The sequence below is a fragment of the Schistocerca americana genome, chromosome 1, assembly GCF_021461395.2.
Source record: "Schistocerca americana isolate TAMUIC-IGC-003095 chromosome 1, iqSchAmer2.1, whole genome shotgun sequence".
NCBI lineage: Eukaryota > Metazoa > Arthropoda > Insecta > Orthoptera > Acrididae > Schistocerca > Schistocerca americana.
Genome location: NC_060119.1, coordinates 1,039,788,574 through 1,039,811,504, shown reverse-complemented (window position 1 = coordinate 1,039,811,504; position 22,931 = coordinate 1,039,788,574). Strand labels below are relative to the sequence as shown.

The window sequence follows — 22,931 nt, the reverse complement described above, 5'->3', positions numbered from 1 at the left end:
ACTTTGTGCGTCTCATTATAGTGCTTACCCTTGTTTTGCTGTAAGCTGCTTAATTGTTATACAGGGTTTAACCTCTGAGTCCAGTAGTATTCTTAAGGTCTGTTAAGATGCAATTTACTTTATTACATTATCTTTTCGTGATTAGTATTTATAAGTGTGTTAGAAACAAAATAGGCAGCGATAGGCATTGTGAAGTTTTTTTTGTATGTCTGAAGAAAAGAGGATAAAAGGCAGTGCAAAGACTTAGATATTGGTTCTCTAGTTGCTCATGATTTAACTGTCACCACACTAAAAAGTTAACAATCTAGGATTTCTATAGTTGAAGTCCTTTTATTCTTATACCCATCTTACTGCTACACATGACCTCAAAGAATCTATTTCATGTTCTTTAGTTAGATCTTAGGGAAAGGTGAAATCTAACTTGTTACAGATCGGAGTTCGAGTTCTGTCCGATTTTGTTCTGCACTACATAAAGTTACCTTTATTCAGTCAGTTTGTTGGTGTCTGTCAGTCTTTCATTTTCACACACACATTTTTTAGAATTTCTCAATATCAAGGATGAATATTTTTCTCTGTTCCATATGATAAGCACTATTGTTCCAAATCATCTCTGTCTATTCCCTTTGTTTCTATGTATCTACTATTTTTTCTGAGATTGTGATTAGTTTATTTATTCTGTATATTTCTTATGCTACCAGGTACTGTAACTATGTGGAGTCCAAATGTCCGTGAACCACTTGCCAAAATGTTGTGCCACAAGCATCCACTATTGGCTGTAGCTGTTGACCCTGCAGGCATGTAAGAAAAGTACAGAAATTTAATTACATGTATTTTTATAATTGAGTTTCTCTTAGGTATTGTTTAGTTTTGATAAAATTCTAGTGTTGACGAGTTTTTTATGAGATGGAAATGAGGAAAATGTCTTTGAACTTTAACCACAGTTTTCTGTGTTTGTCCAATTTTAATTACATTTTCTCATTTTGTCTTTTAATTGATTGGTACTGTCTATCAGTTTCAACAAACTCAAATACTCTCAGAGCATTTTTGCATTTGTTGATCAAAAGATCCCTAACCACATTATGGTTCAGTGACTCTTCCAAAAATATTGGGTATTATATTCCATCATTTTTTGAGAGTGCTTCAGGGATATTATTAACTCTTGTAGTGATATTTTGGCATACAATCTTTCAGCCATTCTCAGGATGAATTCCTTGTAAGAGTTTTGATGCACTTTACGCTGTGGAGTAAATATCCGTGTGTCAGAGATAACACTGTTGGGTAACATGAGCATCGCTGACAGATAAAACTTCATGTCTCTAAGAGTAAAACAAAGCAACTGCAGAGTCAGCAAATCCACATTGCTTTCAAAGTATTTGGTTGACTATTATGGAAGGCATATGTTCAAATTTTCATGTGGAAAAACTTGGAGACTAATACTTACTTCAAGAGCACAGACTTGAAACGAAGGGTTTCCATAATTTGTTGAGTTGGGAACCGTCATTTTGGTTGAGCAGGTTGTCAGCTAATTATATTTCTTCAACTTTCGTGACCACTGTATTAAAGTAGGACGAGTCTGCAACCAGTATTGTAACTTGCCTGTAATCAATGGAATGGCCAGTTTACATACAGTATTTGTGTGGGTATGTATGAAATTCCTTATGAGTATGGTAAAAGGTACATACAACAAGCAGTATGCACTGTAAATGATTGTTGAAATGGACACCAGTGAAACACTTGCCTTCTACAGCCCACAAGTAACAGTGACTGAACATAGTATGAGGGTCATTCAATAATTAGAGACACAAATCGGCCTGGAGAAAAAAGCACACACACCAAAAAATTTTTGCATCACCTCAGTTCCTAGTGTTCCGGAACCTGTACAGAAAATTGGAATAGAGATCAACATAAACAACATTTATGCCCTTTTTATTGCTCATGAAAAACACACATTGCATGTTGCACCACCATACAGCAAGACCTTCATAGGTGGTGGTCCAGATTGCTGTACATACCGTTACCCCTAATACCCAGTAGCACGTCCTCTTGCATTGATTCATGCCTGTATTCGTTGTGGCATATATCCACAAGTTCATCAAGACACTGTTGGTCCAGATTGTCCCACTCCTCAATAGCTATTCAGCGTAGTGCCCTCCGCCACACACCGTTGGGTGGCTTGTGGAGTATAAATGTAGATGTAGAAAGTGGTTGGTGGGTCACGTCCATAAACAGCCCTTGTCAATCTATCCCAGACATGTTCGATAGGGTTCATGTCCGGAGAACATGCTGACTACTCTAGTTGGCCGATGTCATTATCCTGAAGGAAGTCATTCACGTGATGTGCATGATGGGGGTGCGAATTGGCATCCATGAAGACAAATGCCTCACCAATATGCTGCTGATATGGTTGCACTATCAGTTTGAGAATGACATTCACATATCGTACAGCTGTTACAGTGCCTTCCATGACCAGCTGCAGCGTACGTCGATCCCACATAATGCCACCCCAAAACATAAGGGAACCTCCACGTCGCTGCACTTGCTGGACAGTGTGTCTAAAGCATTCAGCCTGACCGGGTTGCCTCCAGACACGTCTTTGACGATTGTCTGGTTGAAGGCATATGCGACACTCATCAGTGAAGAGAACATGATGCCAAACCTGAGCGGTCCATTTGGCATGTTGTTGGACCCATCTGTACCGCGCTGCACAGTGTTGTGGTTGCAATGATGGCACTCGCCATGGATGTGGGGAGTGAAGTTATGCATCATGCAGCCAATTGGACACAGTTTGAGCCATAACACGACATCCTGTGGCTGCACGAAAAGCATTATTCAATATGGTGGCACTGCTGTCAGGGTTCCTCCGAGCCATAAACTAGGTAGCAGTCATCCAGTAGTAGATCTTGGGCGGCCTGAGCGAGGCATGTTATCGACAGTTCATCTGTCTCTATATGTCCGAACAACATCGCTTTGGTTCACTCGGAGATGCCTGGACACTTCCCTTGTTGAGAGCCCTTCCTGGCACAAAGTAACAATGCGGATACGATTGAACCATGGTACTGACTGTCTAGGCATGGTTGAACTACAGACAACACGAGCCATGTACGTCCTTCCTTGTGGAATGACTGTAACTAATCGGCTGTCGGACCCCCGACGTCTAGTAGGCACTGCTCATGCATGGTTGTTTATATCTTTGGGCAGGTTTAATGACATCTCTGAACAGTGAAAGAGTCTGTACCTGTGATACAGTATCCACAGTCAACGCCTGTCTTCAGGAGTTGTGGGAACTGGGGTGATGCAAAACCTTTTTGATGTGTGTTTTTTTACAAAACAATACCTTTTCTATTTCAACATAATCCCCTTGAACATTTATGCACTTGTTCCAACAGGCTACAAGCTTTTTTATTCCAGCTAGAAAGAACTCTTGATGTTTGGACCAATTTCCCACTAACTTTTTCACCTCCTCATTGTCCTGTAACCTCTTCCCTTGTAATGCCTCCTTCACTGCACCAAACAAATGGGAATCATGAGGTGCTAAATCGGGATTGTAAGGGGGATGAGGCAGTACTTCCCAACCCATTTTGTCGATGGTTTCACAGGTTAGTTGAGCAATATGAGGATGTACATTGTCTTGCTGGAGAGTCGCACCTCTCCTCTGAGATCCATGACATCTCTCTCTCATGGCTGGTTTTACCTTGTTTAAAAACAAATCCGAGTAGTATGCTGCTCTTTGAGATAATAAAAAAGACTGGACCTTCAGCATCCCAAAACACAGTCAACATTACTTTTCCTGCTGATGCTTGGATTTTGAATTTTTTCTTGACAGGTGAGTCGGTGTACTTCCACTCCATACTTGATTCTGGCTCATAATAGTGAACGCAATTTTCATCACAAGTTAAAATTTTGTTGAAGAAGTGCTCACGTTCTCTTTCATAATGTTCCTTTGGCTTTGTGTACACTCTCAACCTTGTTTCCTTGGCCGGCCGGGGTAGCCAAGCGGTCCTAAGCACTATAGTCTGGAACCGCGCGACCGCTACGGTTGCAGGTTGGAATCCTGTCTCGGGCATGGATGTGTGTGATGTCCTTAGGTTAGTTAAGTTTAAGTAGTTCTAAGTTCTAGGCGACTGATGACCTCAGAAGTTAAGTCCCATAGTGCTCAGAACTTTTTTTTTTACTGTACTAGTACTAACTTGAACATTATCAATCATTTCCACAGTCACACGGTGGTAGCCATGAATAATGTCATCAATTTGACTTTCAAGTGAGGGAGTTGAAACTGCAACTGGTCAACCAGAACACTGTTTGTCAGTCACTGAGTTGCAACCATTTATGAACTGCTTTATCCACTTGTAAAAATTTTCATGATTCATTCAACCTTCACCATAAAGTTTAGACATTCTAAAGTATATATTCACTGGTTACTCGCCTTCAGCTAGTAAAATACGAATAACAGAATGTTGTTCAACTAATGTGGATGTTTCAAATGGAGTTGCCATCTTGAAATGTATTTTTGAGGTTATAAACAAAACAATGTTGATAAATCAGCTGATCAGGGTTCATCCCAGTGATGCCAACTTAAAGCCATAAAAGTACCAAACTTGCCCTGCTAACAGTTTTTTTCCTCAGACCAGTTTGTCTCATTAATTACTGAATGACCCTCTTATTTCCACTGGCCATTCCATGGATTATGGGTAATTTAAAATACTGGTGACAGTCTCATCGTACTGGGTTTCATTGGTCAAGGAAGCTGTGGAAATACAATTAGCAGATAATCTGCTTAACCGAGACGAGGGTTTCCAGCTCAACTAATCATAGAAACCCCTCACTTCACGTCTGCTGTACTCTCAAAGGAAATGTTAAGTCTTCACTGCCTGGCATTTCAACATATGTCATCCATAATAATCAGCCAAATACTTCCTAAGCAATGTAAATTCTGTAACTGTGCACTTGCTTCATTCTACTCTTAGAGGCCTAAACTTTTATCAGTGAGAGACGCTGTTGTCATTAACAGTTTTATCTCTGATGCATGTATGTTTACTCCATGGTGTAAAGTGCTTTAAAAATCTTGCAAGCAACTCACCTGGAGAAAACTCGAAGGTTATCAGCCAAAATATTGACGCAAGAGTTGTTAATATCCTGGATGCATCCCCCCTCCCCCCCCCCCCCCCCCAAAAAAAAAAAAAAAAAAATCAAATATCCAATCCACTGGGAAAACTTCCAGAAACACAAGATTCGGTCTGTTTGTAACCACAGTGTCTGAAATATGTCTTTCACTTGTGGACTATCATACTGATGGTCTCAGGCAAATTATCTGGTAATGTGTTCACTCTTATTTCGTAGGGGTGTTTCTACTTTCTGCTACCAACATACTTGCAATTTTCTAAGAATGTACTATGTAAATTAAAATGACACCCCACTGCTACTACTCCATGCTCATGGTATTATGAAACTATAGAGTTTAAGCCTATCTTTGAATGATTCTACAACCAATATGTCTGGATATGATGGCCAGTGTAAATATTAAGTCCACAAATCACTGTTAGTCTTGGCCATATGAGTTAAGAGTCAGATTTATTTTGGACCTTGTATGACTTATGGGTCCTGCGATTTGCTATAAACGCTCCTCCACTTGTTAAGTCCCATAGTGCTTAGAGCCATTTGAACTCCTCCACTTCCTTAAGAATATCTCACCCCTTTCATTCAATCAACTTTCTAACTTGATTTGCATTGCAGCAGCTATTTTCTACACTGAAGCGCCGAAGAAACTGGTATAGGCAAGCATATTCAAATGCTAAGGTATGTAAACAGGCAGAATACGGCACTGTGGTCAGCAACACCAATATAAGACGTGTCTGGTGCAGTTGTTAGATCAGATACTGTTGCTACAATGGCTGGTTATCAAGATTCAAGTGAGTTTGAACGTGGTGTTATAGTCGGAGCATCTACATCTACATACATACTTCGCAATCCACCATACGGTGCGTGGCGGAGTGTACCTCGTACCACAACTAGCATCTTCTCTCCCTGTTCCATTCCCAAACAGAACGAGGGAAAAATGACTGCCTATATGCCTCTGTACAAGCCCTAATCTCTCTTATCGTATCTTTGTGGTCTTTCCGCGAAATGTAAGTTGGCGGCAGTAAAATTGTACTGCAGTCAGCCTCAGATGCTGGTTCTCTAAATTTCCTCAGTAGCAATTCACAAAAAGAATGCCTCCTTTCCTCTAGAGACTCCCACCCTAGTTCCTGAAGCATTTCCGTAACACTCGTGTGATGACCAAACCTACCAGTAACAAATCTAGCAGCCCGCCTCTGAATTGCTTCTATGTCCTCCCTCAATCCGACCTGATAGGGATCCCAAATGCTCGAGCAGTACTGAAGAATAGGTCGCATTAGTGTTTTATAAGCGGTCTCCCTTACAGATGAAGCACATCTTCCCATAATTCTACCAATGAACCGAAGACGACTATCCGCCTTCCCCACAACTGCCATTACATGCTTGTCCCACTTCATATCACTCTGCAATGTTACGCCCAAATATTTAATCGACATGACTGTGTCAAGCGCCACACTACTAATGGAGTATTCAGACACACTGGATTCTTTTTCCTATTCATCTGCATTTTACATTTATCTATATTTAGAGTTAGCTGCCATTCTTTACACCAATCACAAATCCTGTCCAAGTCATCTTGTATCCTCCTACAGTCACTCAACGATGACACCTTCCCGTACACAGTATCATCAGCAAACAGCCACACATTGCTATCCACCCTATCCAAAAGATCATTTATGTAGATAGAAAACAACAGCGGCCCTACCACACTTCCCTGGGGCACTCCAGATGATACCCTCACCTCCGATGAACACTCACCATCGAGGACAATGTATTGGGTTCTGTTACTTAAGAAGTCTTCGAGCCACTCACATACTTGGGAACCAATCCCATATGCTCGTGCCTTAGTTAGGAGTCTGCAGTGGGGCACCGAGTCAAATGCTTTCTGGAAGTCAAGGAATATGGCATCCGTCTGATAACCTTCATCCATGGTTCGCAAGATATCATGTGAAAAAAGGGCAAGTTGCGTTTCGCAGGAGCGATGCTTTCTAAAGCCTTGCTGATGCATGGGCAGCAACTTCTCTGTCTCAAAGAAATTCATTATATTTGAACTGAGAATATGTTCGATAATCCGGCAAGAAACCGATGAGCGATGGGACACAGCATCTCTGAGGTAGTGATGAAGTGGGGATTTTCCCGTACGACTATTTCACGAGTGTGCCATGAATATCAGGAATCTGGTAAAACATCCAATCTCCAATATTGCTGCAGCTGAAAAAAGATCCTGCAAGAGCAGAACCAATGATGACTGAAGAGAATCGTTCAGTGTGACAGAAGTGCAGCCCTTCTGCAAATTACTGCAGGTTTCAACACAGGACCATCTGCAAGTGTCAGCATGTGAACCATGCAATGAAACATTATCTATATGGGCTTTTGGAGCCGTAGGCCCACTCTTGTATCCTTGATGACTGCACGACACTAAGCTTTACGCCCTGCCTAGGCCATCAACACCGACAATGGACTGTTGATGACTGGAAATATGATGCCTGGTGAAACAAGTTTTATTTCAAATTACATTGAGCGGATGGACCTGTACAGGTATGGAGGTAATGTCATGAATCCGTGGACGTTGCATGTCAGCAGAGGACTGTCCAAGCTAGTGGAGGCTCTGAAATGGTGTGGGGTGTTTGCAGTTGGAGTGATGTGGGACCCCTGACATGTCTAGATACAACTCGGACGTGTGACACATACGTAATCATCCTGTGTGATCACTTGCATCCATTCATGTCCATTGTGCATTCTGACATACGTGGGAAATTCCAGCACAACAATGCGATTCCCCACACGTCCAGAATTGCTACAGAGTGGCTCTATGAACACTCTTCTGAGTTTAAAAACTTTGCCTTGTTCATACCGGGGTGCCTTGCAATGTGCTGTTCAGAAGAGATCTCCATGACCTTTTACTCTTATGGGCTTAAGGACAGGATTCATGGTCTCAGTTCCCTCCAACCACATTACAGCCCCACTGTGAATGCTATTCTTGAGCCCAGTGTGTGTCAGTTGCTATCAAATGATCATATACTTCACTTTGAGTTGAATGTTGGTGATAATTCTAGGCTCCCGTTATAGGGGAAGTACGGATCAGGGAGAACTCAAAGCACATCACCAATCTTCCTTTCCCATAAAACTGAAGTGATGTCTTCCACTGCAACTGACATTGAGCAAGTGAGAATACTTTACCTGTCAGGAAGCTGCCATGTTTTGTGTCAGGTGGAAACAAGAGTAAAAGTATGGTGGTGTGTTAATCAGAAGCAATTTAATCAGATGGAAAATAATGTTACCCCATAGGGTAGTGACAGTGGAGGATAAGAAGGATCACCTCATGGACTTAAGTGAACTTACCAGTCCTCTGCCAGTTACTGAGAGAAAGGGGTGCAATGAGCTGCAGATTGTGGTACATGCTGGAACAAATAATGCCTGTTGTTGCTACAGTTTCATACTTGGATCATTCCAGCAATTGACAGAGGATGTTGAGATGACCATAATTTCTACAAGCTCACAGTCTGTAGCATTGTCCCTAAAACTGATTTTAGCCCCATGGTTGTGAGTTAGGAGAAAGGCTTCAACTACTCATTTTAGAGGTTCTGTGACAAGCTAGGCAGTGACTGCTTGGAATAAGGACATTTGTGATTGGGTTGAAAATGAAATTCCATCTTAAATGGCTCAGGGGTGTTTTGCTGGTCAGAGGTTCCTATCCAGATATCTACTGTGTGTCTGGGGAGCGCACAAATGTTTTTAAGATGCTTGACTCCAAGCAGGTCACATAATGGTGGCTGCACAAGAAGTAGGAGTGTAAGACCCAAAGAAATGACCTGCCAGAGATGAGACTATTAAAACCCTAGTGATCGACTACCAAATCATTCACGTCAGTGTGCCAGGATTTGGAGAACACATAACAAATCAGCAGAACTCACATAATATTAGGTAAAGAAAAACCTGCAATCAACAGCAGTGAGAGTTTTTTAGATCCCAGTTAAATCTAAGTGGAAAGGAAAAGCTAGTCAGGTAGTGGAGGTTGTCTGTCTGTCACAGTTGACAAGGAACTGATTGAGACAGAAATTAAAGGTGCAGCTGAGATTTCACAAGACTTGATATCAAGGCTAGGCATAAACTTACAATTGGATCCATCTGTTGACCACCAAGCTCATCCTGAAATTTAATCAAAAATTTCGGGGAAAACCGCAGAGACTTTTATCTTCCAACAGTTTTCTGGATAGACCTTGTAGAACAGAAGGAACTGTCCATGGTAAATAGTCTTTGTAAATAAACAGAGATCATTGCACAAGAGATGTAAAGCTAAGCATAAGGCTGTAGATAGAGATTTGCTGAATGAAACTTGTTTGGCTGACCAAAGGGCAATACATGAAGCCTTTGCTGATTGTCATAGCAGCAGAATCTTATCGCTAAGACATCTCTCATATCCCAAAGATGTTTTGCTCATATATTAATACTGTCAGTGGCAGCACAGATAATGTCAAGACCCATGTGGAAGATCCATGGATACTGCCCGAGTCTATACCCACAGCACTGCAAAGATGAGTGATGTGGACATTAGTGTCAGTGGTGTTGATCAACACTGAAATCACAACACTTGAGAAAAGCCATGCACCTGATGGAAGCCCTTTCAAATTCTATACAGAATTTGCAGCTGAGTGAGGCCCTTTCTTTAACCATTATATAGCATACATGCATCAAACAAATACTGTGCCCAGTGGTTCAAAGAAAGCGCAGGTCATACTCGTCTACAAGAAGGGTAGCAAAATGACCCACAAAACTACTGTCCAATCCCATTGACATCTGTCTGTTGTAGAATCCTAGAACATATTCTGAGCTCAAACATAATGTGGTATCCAGAACAGAATTATATCATCCATGTCAACCAACATGGACTCCAAAAACATCAATCTTTTGAAATCCAACTTGTGCTTTTCTAACATCACATCCTGAAAACTATGGATCAGGGAAGACAGGTGGTTGTTGTATTTCTTGAATTCCAAAAAGCATTTGAGTCAGTACCACACCAAAACTTGTTAACCATCATACGTAACAATGGAAAATCTAGAATGGAATGTAACAATATTATGAAAACGATAGTATCTACTCACCATATAGCAGAGACACTGTGTCGCAGATAGGCACAACAAAAAGAATGTCACAAAATAAGCTTTCAGCCAACAAGGCCTTTGTCAAAAATAGACCACACACACACACTCACATATGCAACTCACACTCGCATGAGCACAGTCTCTGGCATCTGAAGCCAGACTATGAGCCGCAGCTGCAGCACATGGTGGGAGATGCAACTAGGTAAGGGTAATGAGGAGGCTGGGGTGGAGAGGGGATAGGATACTGGGACAAGGGTGAGGAGGGACAGTAAAGTGCTGCTGAGGAGCATGCAGGAAATAGAGGGCTGTGTAGTGCTCGAATGGGAACAGGGCAGGGGCTAGATGGGTGAGGACAATGACTAATGAAGGTTGAGGCCAGGAGGGTTGTGGGAAAGTAGGATATATATTGCAGGGAGAGTTTCCACCTGTGCAATTCAGAATTGGTGGGGTGGATCCATATAGCACAGGCTGTGAAGCAGTCATTGAGATGATGAACATTGTATTGGGTGGTGTACTCAGCAACAGGGTGGTCCAGTTGTTCCTTGGCCACAGTTTGTTGGTGGCCATTCATACGGACAGACAGCTTGTTTCCTGTCATGCCCATGTGGAACACAGCACCGTGGTTGCAGCTTAGCTTGTAGATTACATGGCTGGTTTCACAGGTAGGGATATGAGCCATGAGGCAAGGGGTTGGGGGCAAGGATTGTGTGGGGATGGATGAGGATATTGTGTATGTTCTCCTCACAGTCGTATTCTGCCATCCACTGAACCTACACAATATCTTCATCCATCGCTACACAATCCCTGCTCCCAATCCCTCGATTCATGGCTCATATTCCTTAATAGACCTAGATGCAACACCTACTCCATATGCTTCCCACCACCGTCTACTCCAGTCCAGTCACAAACATCACCTGTCCCATCAAAGGCAGGGCTGCCTGTGAAACCAGTTAAGTGATCTACAAGCTAAGCTGCAACCACTGTGCTGCATTCTGCATGGGTATGGTAACCAACAAGCTGTCTGTCCACATGACTGGCCACCAACAAACTGTGGCCAAGAAATAACTGTACCCACCCTATTGCTGAGCATGCCGCCCAACATGATGTTCTTCATTTCTGTGATTGCTTCACAACCTGTGCCATATGGATCCTTCAGACCAGCACTAGCTTTTCTGAGTGGTGCAGGTGGGAACTGTCCCTGCAATATGTCCTATGTTCCCACAAACATTCTGATCTCAACCTTCATCAGTCATTGTCCTCACTCATCTAGCCCCTTCCCTGTTCCCATTTGAGCCCTACACAGCCCTCCATTCCACCAACGCACCCAGTTTTTTTACTTCTCTCCTTTTCCGCAACCCCCCCCCCCCCCCCCCCCCCGCCCCTCTCTCCCACACCCTCCAGCTAACCTTCTGACTGGACCTAGCTACCCTACCGTCTGTCCACCGCATCCCTGCATGCTCCCCAGCAGCACTTCAGTATACCTCACACCTACCCTGGTACTCCTTCCCCTTCACACCTCAGCCTCCTTTGTACCCGCACCCAGTTGCCTCTCCCCATGATGCGCTGCTGCTGCTCGTAGTCTGGCTTCAGCTGCCAGAGACTGTGCTGAAGTGCGTGTGAGTTGCGAGTGTGTGTGTGTGTGTGTGTGTGTGTGTGTGTGTGTGTGTGTGTGTTTGACAAAGGCCTTGTTGGCTAAAAGCTTATTTTGAGACAGTCTTCTTATTGTGCTTATCTGCGACTCAACACCTCCGCTATATGGCGAGTAACAACTATCCCTTTCAGAATAACTATCATGTGTGGTGTCAAACAAAAGTTGCAACTAGATGGAGGGTATCTTGCAAGGGAGGTTGCAAGATTTTATATTGGATGGGGAGTCATCGACAGATGTAGAAGTAACTATCCCAAGGAACCCTTGTTATTTATGTTACACTGAGGTACCTTACCCTTTTAAATGCTGGATTACGGTGTAAGAAGCTGTCATCTTTTGTAATATACTCCTCTGCATACGATATTGACTGGCTGTATCAGAGTGGGACAAAGCCTCGCTCAAAGTTTTTATCCTTGCTTGGGGATAAATTTAATTGGTAATTTTACTCCAGGTTGAGTCAATTAAACTTTCTAGGAGCACTTTTCTGACCTAGAGGAGAGGTTCAAATTGTGGCTTATATTGCATTGCTGTATAATGTAACGTGAAACAAGCACCATTGAGTTAGCAGAATTCTGGCTGTCAGTGATATTGTTTAACTGTGCTGCAGCATAACGATTAACCATCAGTGTTCAAACACCATTTATCTTTAAATATTTAGTCACTGTAACATGATGAAACAGCAGTTTAACACCTTACAATGAGATGCCTGTTTTACGTGTTCATGCTATGCAAACTTGAGGAAAATACAGAATCGAGGAAAAATTAAAACACCCAAAATATGATCAAAAACATATGTAATGGGCATATATGATCAACAATCGTAATCCTCTTTGATACATTGCATAAAATTGTATAAGTGAAAGAAATTAAATGTACAGTACAGTGTTTATACAATATGTATTTGTTGTTGTTATGTCATATGAAAAAGACGATTGCTGCAGTTGTAAATACTAAGAATGAGTTTTTTATTGTATGTTTCATGTGGATTAAAAAACTGAAAGCTTTTTGTTTCAGTATTCATGACAAATGAAATGCTGTAAGTGATTTTCACACCAGATGATGGCCTATGGCTGAAACTGTTAGTTCTAATAAAATCCAGTTAATTCAGTCCAGTGTCATAAGTTTTTTTGAAAATTTATACAGTAGTCTGCAGTAATGAATCCATCAGTTCTTAAAATATCTCAGATGTGTAAGTTGTTGTTTTGGTCTTCAGTCCTGAGACTGGTTTGATGCAGCTTACCATGCTACTCTATCCTGTGCAAGCTTCTTCATCTCCCAGTATTTACTGCAACCTACATCCTTCTGAATCTGCTTAGTGTATTCATCTCTTGGTCTCCCTCTACGATTTTTACCCTCCACGCTGCCCTCCAATGCTAAATTTGTGATCCCTTGATGCCTCAGAACATGCCCTACCAACTGGTCCCTTCTTCTTGTCAAGTTGTGCCACAAACTCCTCTTCTCCCCTATTCTATTCAATACCTCCTCATTAGTTACGTGATCTACCCATCTAATCTTCAGCATTCTTCTGTAGCACCACATTTCGAAAGCTACTATTCAGATAGTGAAGGGAGACGAAAATTTAATAGTCATGGGTGACTGGAATTCGAGTGTAGGAAAAGGGAGAGAAGGAAACGTAGTAGGTGAATATGGATTGGGGGAGAGAAATGAAAGAGGAAGCCGCCTGATAGAATTTTGCACAGAGCACAACTTCATCATAGCTAACACTTGGTTTAAGAATCATGATAGAAGGTTGTATACATGGAAGAACCCTGGAGATACTAAAAGGTATCAGATAGATTATATAATGGTAAGACAGAGATTTAGGAACCAGGTTTTAAATTGTAAGACATTTCCACGGGCAGATGTGGACTCTGACCACAATCTGTTGGTTATGACCTGTAGATTAAAACTGAAGAAACTGCAAAAAGGTGGGAATTTAAGGAGATGGGACCTGGATAAACTGAAAGAACCAGAGGTTGTACAGAGTTTCAGGGAGAGCATAAGGGAACAATTGAAAGGAATGAGGGAAAGAAATACAGTAGAAGAAGAATGGGTAGCTCTGAGGGATGAAGTAGTGAAGGCAGCAGACGATCAAGTAGGTAAAAAGAAGAGGATTAGTAGAAATCCTTGGGTAACAGAAGAAATATTGAATTTAATTGATGAAAGGAGAAAATATAAAAATGCAGTAAATGAAGCAGGCAAAAAGGAATACAAACGTCTCAAAATTGAGATCGACAGGAAGTGCAAAATGGCTAAGCAGGGATGGCTAGAGGACAAATGTAAGGATGTAGAGGCTTATCTCACTAGGGGTAAGATAGATACTGCCTACAGGAAAATTAAAGAGACCTTTGGAGATAAGAGAACCACATGTATGATCATCAAGAGCTCAGATGGAAACCCAGTTCTAAGCAAAGAAGGGAAAGCAGAAAGGTGGAAGGAGTATATAGAGGGTCTATACAAGGGCGATGCACTTGAGGACAATATTATGGAAATGGAAGAGGATGTAGATGAAGATGAAATGGGAGATAAGATACTGCGTGAAGAGTTTGACAGAGCACTGAAAGACCTGAGTCGAAACAAGGCCCCCGGAGTAGACAAAATTCCATTGGAACTACTGACGGCCTTGGGAGAGCCAGTCCTGACAAAACTCTACCATCTGGTGAGCAAGATGTACGAAACAGGCGAAATACCCTCAGACTTCAAGAAGAATATAATAATTCCAATCCCAAAGAAAGCAGGTGTTGACAGATGTGAAAATTACCGAACCATCAGTTTAATAAGCCACAGCTGCAAAGTACTAACACGAATTCTTTACAGACGAATGGAAAAACTAGTAGAAGCCGACCTCGGGCAAGATCAGTTTGGATTCCGTAGAAATACTGGAACACGTGAGGCAATACTGACCTTACGACTTATCTTAGAAGAAAGATTAAGGAAAGGCAAACCTACGTTTCTAGCATTTGTAGACTTAGAGAAAGCTTTTGACAATGTTGACTGGAATACTCTCTTTCAAATTCTAAAGGTGGCAGGGGTAAAATACAGGGAGCGAAAGGCTATTTACAATTTGTACAGAAACCAGATGGCAGTTATAAGAGTTGAGGGACATGAAAGGGAAGCAGTGGTTGGGAAGGGAGTAAGACAGGGTTGTAGCCTCTCCCCGATGTTGTTCAATCTGTATATTGAGCAAGCAGTAAAGGAAACAAAAGAAAAATTTGGAGTAGATATTAAAATCCATGGAGAAGAAATAAAAACTTTGAGGTTCGCCGATGACATTGTAATTCTGTCAGAGACAGCAAAGGACTTGGAAGAGCAGTTGAACGGAATGGATGGTGTCTTGAAGGGAGGATATAAGATGAACATCAACAAAAGCAAAACGAGGATAATGGAATGTAGTCGAGTTAAGTCGGGTGATGCTGAGGGTATTAGATTAGGAAATGAGACACTTAAAGTAGTAAAGGAGTTTTGCTATTTGGGGAGCAAAATAACTGATGATGGACGAAGTAGAGAGGATATAAAATGTAGACTGGCAATGGCAAGGAAAGCGTTTCTGAAGAAGAGAAATTTGTTAACATCGAGTATAGATTTAAGTGTCAGGAAGTTATTTCTGAAAGTATTTGTATGGAGTGTAGCCATGTATGGAAGTGAAACATGGACGGTAAATACTTTGGACAAGAAGAGAATAGAAGCTTTTGAAATGTGGTGCTACAGAAGAATGCTGAAGATTAGATGGGTAGATCACATAACTAATGATGAAGTATTGAATAGGATTGGGGAGAAGAGAAGTTTGTGGCACAACTTGACCAGAAGAAGGGATCGGTTGGTAGGACATGTTCTGAGGCATCAAGGGATCACCAATTTAGTATTGGAGGGCAGCGTGGAGGGTAAAAATCATAGGGGGAGACCAAGAGATGAATACACTAAGCAGATTCAGAAGGATGTAGGTTGCAGTAGGTACTGGGAGATGAAGAAGCTTGCACAGGATAGAGTAGCATGGAGAGCTGCATCAAACCAGTCTCAGGACTGAAGACCACAACAACAACAACAACTATTCTCTTCTTGTCCAAACTATTTATTGTCCATGTTTCACTTCCATACATGGCTACACTCTATACAAATACTTTCAGAAACGACTTTCTGACACTTAAATCTATACTTGATGTTAACAAATTCCTCTTCTTCAGAAACGCTTTCCTTGCCATTGCCAGTCTACATTTTATATCCTCTCTATTCCGACCATCATCACTTGTTTTGCTCCCCAAATAGCAAAACTCCTTTACTACTTTAAACGTCTCATTTCCTAATCTAATCCCCTCAGGATCACCTGACTTAATTCGACTACATTCCATTATCCTCGTTTTGCTTTTGTTGATGTTCATCTTATATCCTCCTTTCAAGACACTGTCCATTCTGCTCAACTGCTCTTCCAAGTCCTTTGTTGTCTCTGACAGAACTACAATGTCATCGGCGAACCTCGAAGTTTTTATTTCTTCTCCATGGATTTTAATACCTACTCCGAATTTTTGTTTTGTTTCCTTTACTGCTTGCTCAATATACAGATTGAATAACATCGGGGAGAGGCTACAGCCCTGTCTCACTCCCTTCCCCACCACTGCTTCCCTTTCATGCTCCTTGACTCTTATAACTGCCATCTGGTTTCTGTTCAAATTGTAAATAGCCTTTCACTCCCTGTATTTTATCGCTACCACCTTTAAAATTCGAATGAGAATATTCCAGTCAACATTGTCAAAAGCTTTCTCTAAGTCTACAAATGCTAGAAACGTAGGTTTGCCTTTCCTTAATCTTTCTTCTAAGATAAGGCGTAAGATCAGTATTGCCTCACGTGTTCCAACATTTCTATGGAATTCAAACTGATCTTCCCCGAGGTCAGCTTCTACCAGGTTTTCCATTCATCTGTAAAGAATTCGCGTTAGTATTTTGCAGCTGTGACTTATTAAACTATAGTTCAGTAATTTTCACATCTGTCAACACCTGCCTTCTTTGGAATTGGAATTATTATATTCTTCTTGAATTCTGAGGGTATTTCGCCGGTCTCATATATCTTGCTCACCTGATGGTAGAGTTTTGTCATGACTGGCTCTCCCAAGGCCATCAGTAGTTCTAATGGAATGTTGTCTACTCCCGAGGCCTTGTTTCGACTCAGGTCTTTCAGTGCTCTATCAAACTCTTCGCGCAGTATTGTATCTCCCATTTCATCTTCATTTACATCCTCTTCCATTTCCATAATATTGTCCTCAAGTACATTGCAATTGTATAGACCCTTTATATACTCCTTCCACATTTCTGCTTTCCCTTCTTTGCTTAGAACTGGGTTTCCATCTGAGCTCTTGATATTCATACAAGTGGTTCTCTTTTCTCCGAAGATCTCTAATTTTCCTGTAGGCAGTATCTATCTTACCCCTAGTGAGATAAGCCTCTACATCCTTACATTTGTCCTCTAGCCATCCCTGCTTAGCCATTTTGCACTTCCTGTCGATCTCATTTTTGAGACGTTTGTATTCCTTTTTGCCTGCTTCATTTACTGCATTTTTATATTTTCTCCTTTCATCAATTAAATTCAATATTTCTTCTGCTACCCAAGGATTTCTACTAGCTCTCGTCTTTTTACCTATTTGATCGTCTACTGTATTTCTTTCCCCCATTCCTGTCAATTGTTCCATTATGCTCTCCCTCAAACTCTCTACAACCTCTGGTTTAGTCAGTTTATCAAGGTCCAATCTCCTTGATTTCCCACCTTTTTGCAGTTTCTTCAGTTTTAATCTACAGTTCATAACCAATAGATTGTCGTCAGAGTCCACATCTGCCCCTGGAAATGGCTTACAATTTAAAACCTGGTTCCTAAATCTCTGTCTTACCATTATATAATCTATCTGATACCTTTTAGTATCTCCAGGGTTCTTCTATGTGTACAACATTCTTTCATGATTCCTGAACCTAGTGTTAGCTATGATTAATTTATGCTCTGTGCAAAATTCTACCAGATGGCTTCCTCTTTCATACCTTTACCCCCATTCCATATTCACGTACTACTTTTCCTTCTCTTCCTTTTCCTACTATCGAATTCCAGTCTCTCATGACTATTAAATTTTTGTCTCCCTTCAGTATCTGAATAATTTCTTTTATCTCATCATACATTTCTTCACTCTCTTCATCATATGCGGAGCTAGTTAGCTTATAAACTTGTACTACTGTGGTAGGCATGGGCTTCGTGTCTATGTTGGCTATAATAATGCGTTTGCTATGCTGTTCGTAGTAACTTACCAGCACTCCTATTTTTTTTATTCAATATTAAGCCTACCCCTGCAGTACCCCTATTTGATTTTGTATTCATAACCCTATATACACCTGACTAGAAGTCTTTTTCCTCTTGCCACTGAACTTCACTAATTCCCACTATATCTAACTTCAACATGTTCATTTACCTCTCTAAATTTTCTAACCTACCTGCCTGATTAAGGGATCTGACATTCCACGCTCTGATCCATAGAATGCCAGTTTTGTTTCTCCTGATAACGACATTCTCCTGAGTAGTCCCCGTCCGGAGATCTGAATGGGGGGACTATTTTACGTCTGGAATATTTTACCCAAGAGGGTGCCATCATCATTTAACCATACAGTAGAGCTGCATGTCCTCAGGTAATTTACGGTTGTAGTTTCCCCTTGCTTTCGGCCGTCCGCTTTAACATTGTGGTTGCACCTACGGTACGGCTGTCAGTATCACTGAGACATGCAAGCCGCCCCACCAATGGCAAGGTCCATGGTTCATTGGGGGGGGGGGGGGTCTTTTGTTATACAATTCTACAATAAATTCATAAAATATCAACAATGGTGGTGTGATGTTCTCACTGATAACAACCATTGGCTGTATCAGATGAAGTGACCCACACTGCAAGATGCTGATACAGGGGGGAACACCACTGCAACATCTTTCCAGAAACTCCTCAAATACAAGTAACAAACAAAAAAAGAAACACATGTTAGTATGCAGTTTTAACATAAAGTGATTACAAAAATCATTCACGTGAACAGGGCTTACTTGAGTTTGTTTAAGCATGGAAGTAAGGACAGTGTGCATTCAAACTGGTGCACTGCAACATACAGAGTTATTCAGAAAGATGGAACCAATTAATTAATTGATTTGTATTTTATGAAGTATAAGTTGTACATGAACAGTCTACTTACCAGTGAAAGGTGTGAGGTTTTTTAATGCAGGTTATAAATGTTTAATGTGTGTCCCCCCTTTGTTACGTGGCAAATATGTAAGTGGTAACCAATCTCTTCCGACACATGAAGAAGCATGTGTTATGTTATGGAGTTCAGTGCAGCAGTGACACAGTTCTACGGACAGCCACAGTTGTTGTAGAGGTGGCACGTAAACAGTCTGCTTAACAGTCACATGGTCTAATGATTTGGTGACTAAGAGTGTGTGAAGTGTATGTGCAAACTTCCCACTTCTCTTATATGAGTCGACTTACTTGCTGTACACAGCCGATCTTCTTCTCTGGGTAGCCGGCTTCTGGAATCTCTATAAACTACTTCTCTGAAGAATGATACTAGTCACAGGAACCTTAAAGACTCTCTCTACTTGTAAAATAATTAGGTACTCGAAGAATACTTTTCAGTAACTATAGCTATATTTGAGCTTCATAAAGAACAAATTTCACACTTCGCACATAAACATTAGACCTCTTGTAAGTTGCTTGTATCGTCTCACATTAGAAACAGATTTAAGTACATTTAGCAAAAAGTTGGCTTAACAACTCTTACAACAAATCGTAAAATACGTCTTACCTCTAGCAAGCCCAAGATAAGAGGTTTTTTTTCCCCAGACTTCATAATCTCAATTGTTCTTGTTATTTATAACAATGGTCACTGATATGATTAGCACAGAATAACCTAGAAGCTCCACGGTTCTTCAGTATACTTTCACTAGAACTTGCATGGATCGCCCAACAAGTACTTGTCGGTGCTGTTTGTCTTCCACGTCTACCTTTTGCTAGCGACTGATTTCACACCTGCACACATAAACATGTGACACGCAGTAGGTAGGATTCTAGCATCCCACTCTCACATCTAAAATATCATGTGTTCGAGACGGAAGAAGGCCGAGTGGTTCTAGGATTTACACAGATATTCTCGAAGCACTACAAGGGCTTCTTCAGAAGTGCAAAGCCAAGTCTTGATTTTTCATGTGACTTATCTGTCACCAAGAAAGAAACCCCCAGACATGATGGTGCCAGTGGGGTGGAGCTCCATCCTTTTGGAAAATGTTTATGAAATGAAATGGAGAGCTACAGAGAGATCACTCAGAAACTCAGTTCATGGGAGACTAACCAGTTCCATTCCTCCGTCACTCTTTCTTGCCCCACTGGCTCCAAAAGATTGCACATTTCAGTAACTTTTATGTGCGTTTCCTCCTGCAGCTGCTTGGTGAGCAGATTTTTATCTATCCTGTTCTATTGTACAAAAAGAATTAAGCACATTGCTCTAAGAATCTGTAAAATCATGCAGAGAATGTCTAAAGTCTGCCATTGTTTATTTTGTAATGTGCACATTTCTTGATGTTTTTGTAGGTACATGGCAACCAGTTCTGTGGACCGGAGCTTAAAACTGTGGGATATACGCATGCTTGAAGGACCATTACAGCACTATAACCTCCGTTCTCCAGCAACACAGCTTTCATTCAGCCAGCGTGGACTGCTTGCTGTGGGCATGGGCAGTGTAGTTGAGGTTAGTAATTATTTTTTTCACTACAGGTTAAGGCATTTAAGACAGGCCACCTGAATACCTCTGACCCTTTTAGTGATAGAAGAAAATCTTTCAAATCAAAGCTGCTTAGGTTGTGGGGGCATAGTGTGGTGGTCATATTTTTTAATACATAGAAGGATAGAGGAGATATGATAGTCAACTTCTTTACTTTTAATGTACTGGTGTGTTATATTATTTACCTTTTAATAATATGTTTGAAGACATGTTCGATCCATTAGGTTCTGTGAGAATTGGTTAAGCATCGGGTGTCCATTAATCATGGAGTATGATGATTGTACAAATTACATCGAATGTAAACAACCTTCCACTCATTGTAGAGCTCGTTTGTTTAACTGTTGCACAAGGGCCATTAGGCTGTGGGTTGCTGTCATAGCAAGTGGAAGAAGTCTTCATAAAATTATCATATCTTTGCAGTGTTCTTTGCCAAAGCAGAGAAAGTTGGTACAGATTTTATTTAAGGCAGATATTACCAAAATATGAATGCAGCAGTGCAATTTTCTGCTGAGAGATATCCTTATCATGTGACACCTCTGTGATCTACCTTTGCAAACATAATACAAACAATCCAGGTAACAGAAAATGTCAGTAATTAAAAAAACCTAAATGTCTGAAATCAGCAATCATCAAGTGACTTGCAGTTGATGTCTTAGCAGCTGTAGCACACAGTCTACATGTTGGTACAGTACAGCTTGAACGCAAGGGTGGAATCAGTCAACAAAGTATTCTGCAAATACTACATTCCAGCAGATTTCATCCATGCTACATATCACTTTGCCAGGAGCACCAAGGTGATGACTTTCGATAAAGGATCAAATTTTCCAAATGGGGACTACAGAAGCTGTAAACAGATTACTTGTTCTTGACCAAGATGTTATTTATGGATAGAGCCTCGTTTACAAACCATTGGCACATTTATCTTCACAATATGCACTACCAGTCATTTGAATACCCACAGTTACTGATAGAAGTGAACAAACAAAGACATTGGTCAGTCAATGTGTGGTGCAATCTTCTAAATATTCAAATTATTGGTCCCTGTTTTATTGATGGGACTTCTTAACAGAGGTACTGTCACTGTTACTGAAAGACACCCACTTGGCATACCACAAGTCATGTGGTACCAACACAATGGATGTCATGCATATTATGCACAGAGGATTACAGAGGTTTTGAACAACAGGTCTGAAGATCATTGGATTGATCGGTCTGGCAACACAAAATGACCTGCATGTTTGTGAGACCTAACACCTCTGGATTTTTACATGTGGGGTATATTGAATCAACAAGTTTCCAATGAAATACTAACCTGTAGTGAAGACATGAAAGAATGTATTACATGAGCTTGTTTTGCTGTCAACTCGACTGATTGTCAATATGCAGTAATGCCCACGTACAATGTTTCGCAACGTGTATAACTGTTAATAGTCACCATTTTGAACACACATTTAACCATGTTATCTTGTGTCATTAAATTGCTTGCTGTACATTTCATCCTAACTCATTGTGTGTGTTCGCAAATGCCCTTGTAAAAGGTCACCACCATAATCTGATATAAGATAACTACTGTACAACCTAATGCACTGTACTTGTCTTCAAACATATTAAAAGGCCTCTGTATATTTGCGGATGGATAAGTGTGTGTGTGTGTGCGAGTGTATACCTGTCCCTTTTTCCCCCTAGGGTAAGTCTTTCCACTCCCGGGATTGGAATGACTCCTTAACCTCTCCCTTAAAACCCACATCCTTTTGTCTTTCCCTCTCCTTCCCTCTTTCCTGATGAAGCAACCGTGGGTTGCGAAAGCTTGAAATTTGTGTGTGTGTTTGTGTGTTTTTTATTGTGTCTATCTACCAGCACTTTCTCATTTGGTAAGTCACAGCTTTTTTAATATATTTTTTCCCATGTGGAATGTTTCTTTCTATTATATTCACATTAAAAGGTGAATAACATAACCTGCCATTCCATTTAAAATAATGAGGTTGACTATCATGTCCTCTCTGCCCTTCCACCTAAAACAAAATGTCCCCCTTCAAGCTAAGCAGCTTTTGTTTGAAAGTTTGTCTTCTTTCACTAAATGTGGCCGAGTCATTCAGGAGGTCTGTTTACTGTATAAAAAGCCTCAGCTGTTAGAGGAAAGCACTTGTAATCTATCACCAATATCACTGTGCCTAATTAAACACAATGATGGTCAAACCAATCTGTGGATTGATTACTACTTTATCTTTTATTAATACAGTGTACAACCAAGATATCTCAGTTGCTCATTGCTGTCCTGTAACTTT

The 22,931-nt window shown here is 41.0% G+C and overlaps 1 protein-coding gene across 1 annotated transcript in view; it reads left to right on the top strand.

Moving 5' to 3' along the window:
• LOC124549354 (WD repeat-containing protein 46) overlaps positions 1-22,931 on the top strand; it is a 69,952-nt gene that overhangs the window by 30,463 nt on the left and 16,558 nt on the right. The window contains exons 7-8 of the mRNA XM_047125238.1: positions 699-798; positions 20,457-20,613. Coding sequence (XP_046981194.1) covers positions 699-798; positions 20,457-20,613 — 257 coding nt within the window. The remainder of the gene's footprint in view (positions 1-698; positions 799-20,456; positions 20,614-22,931) is intronic.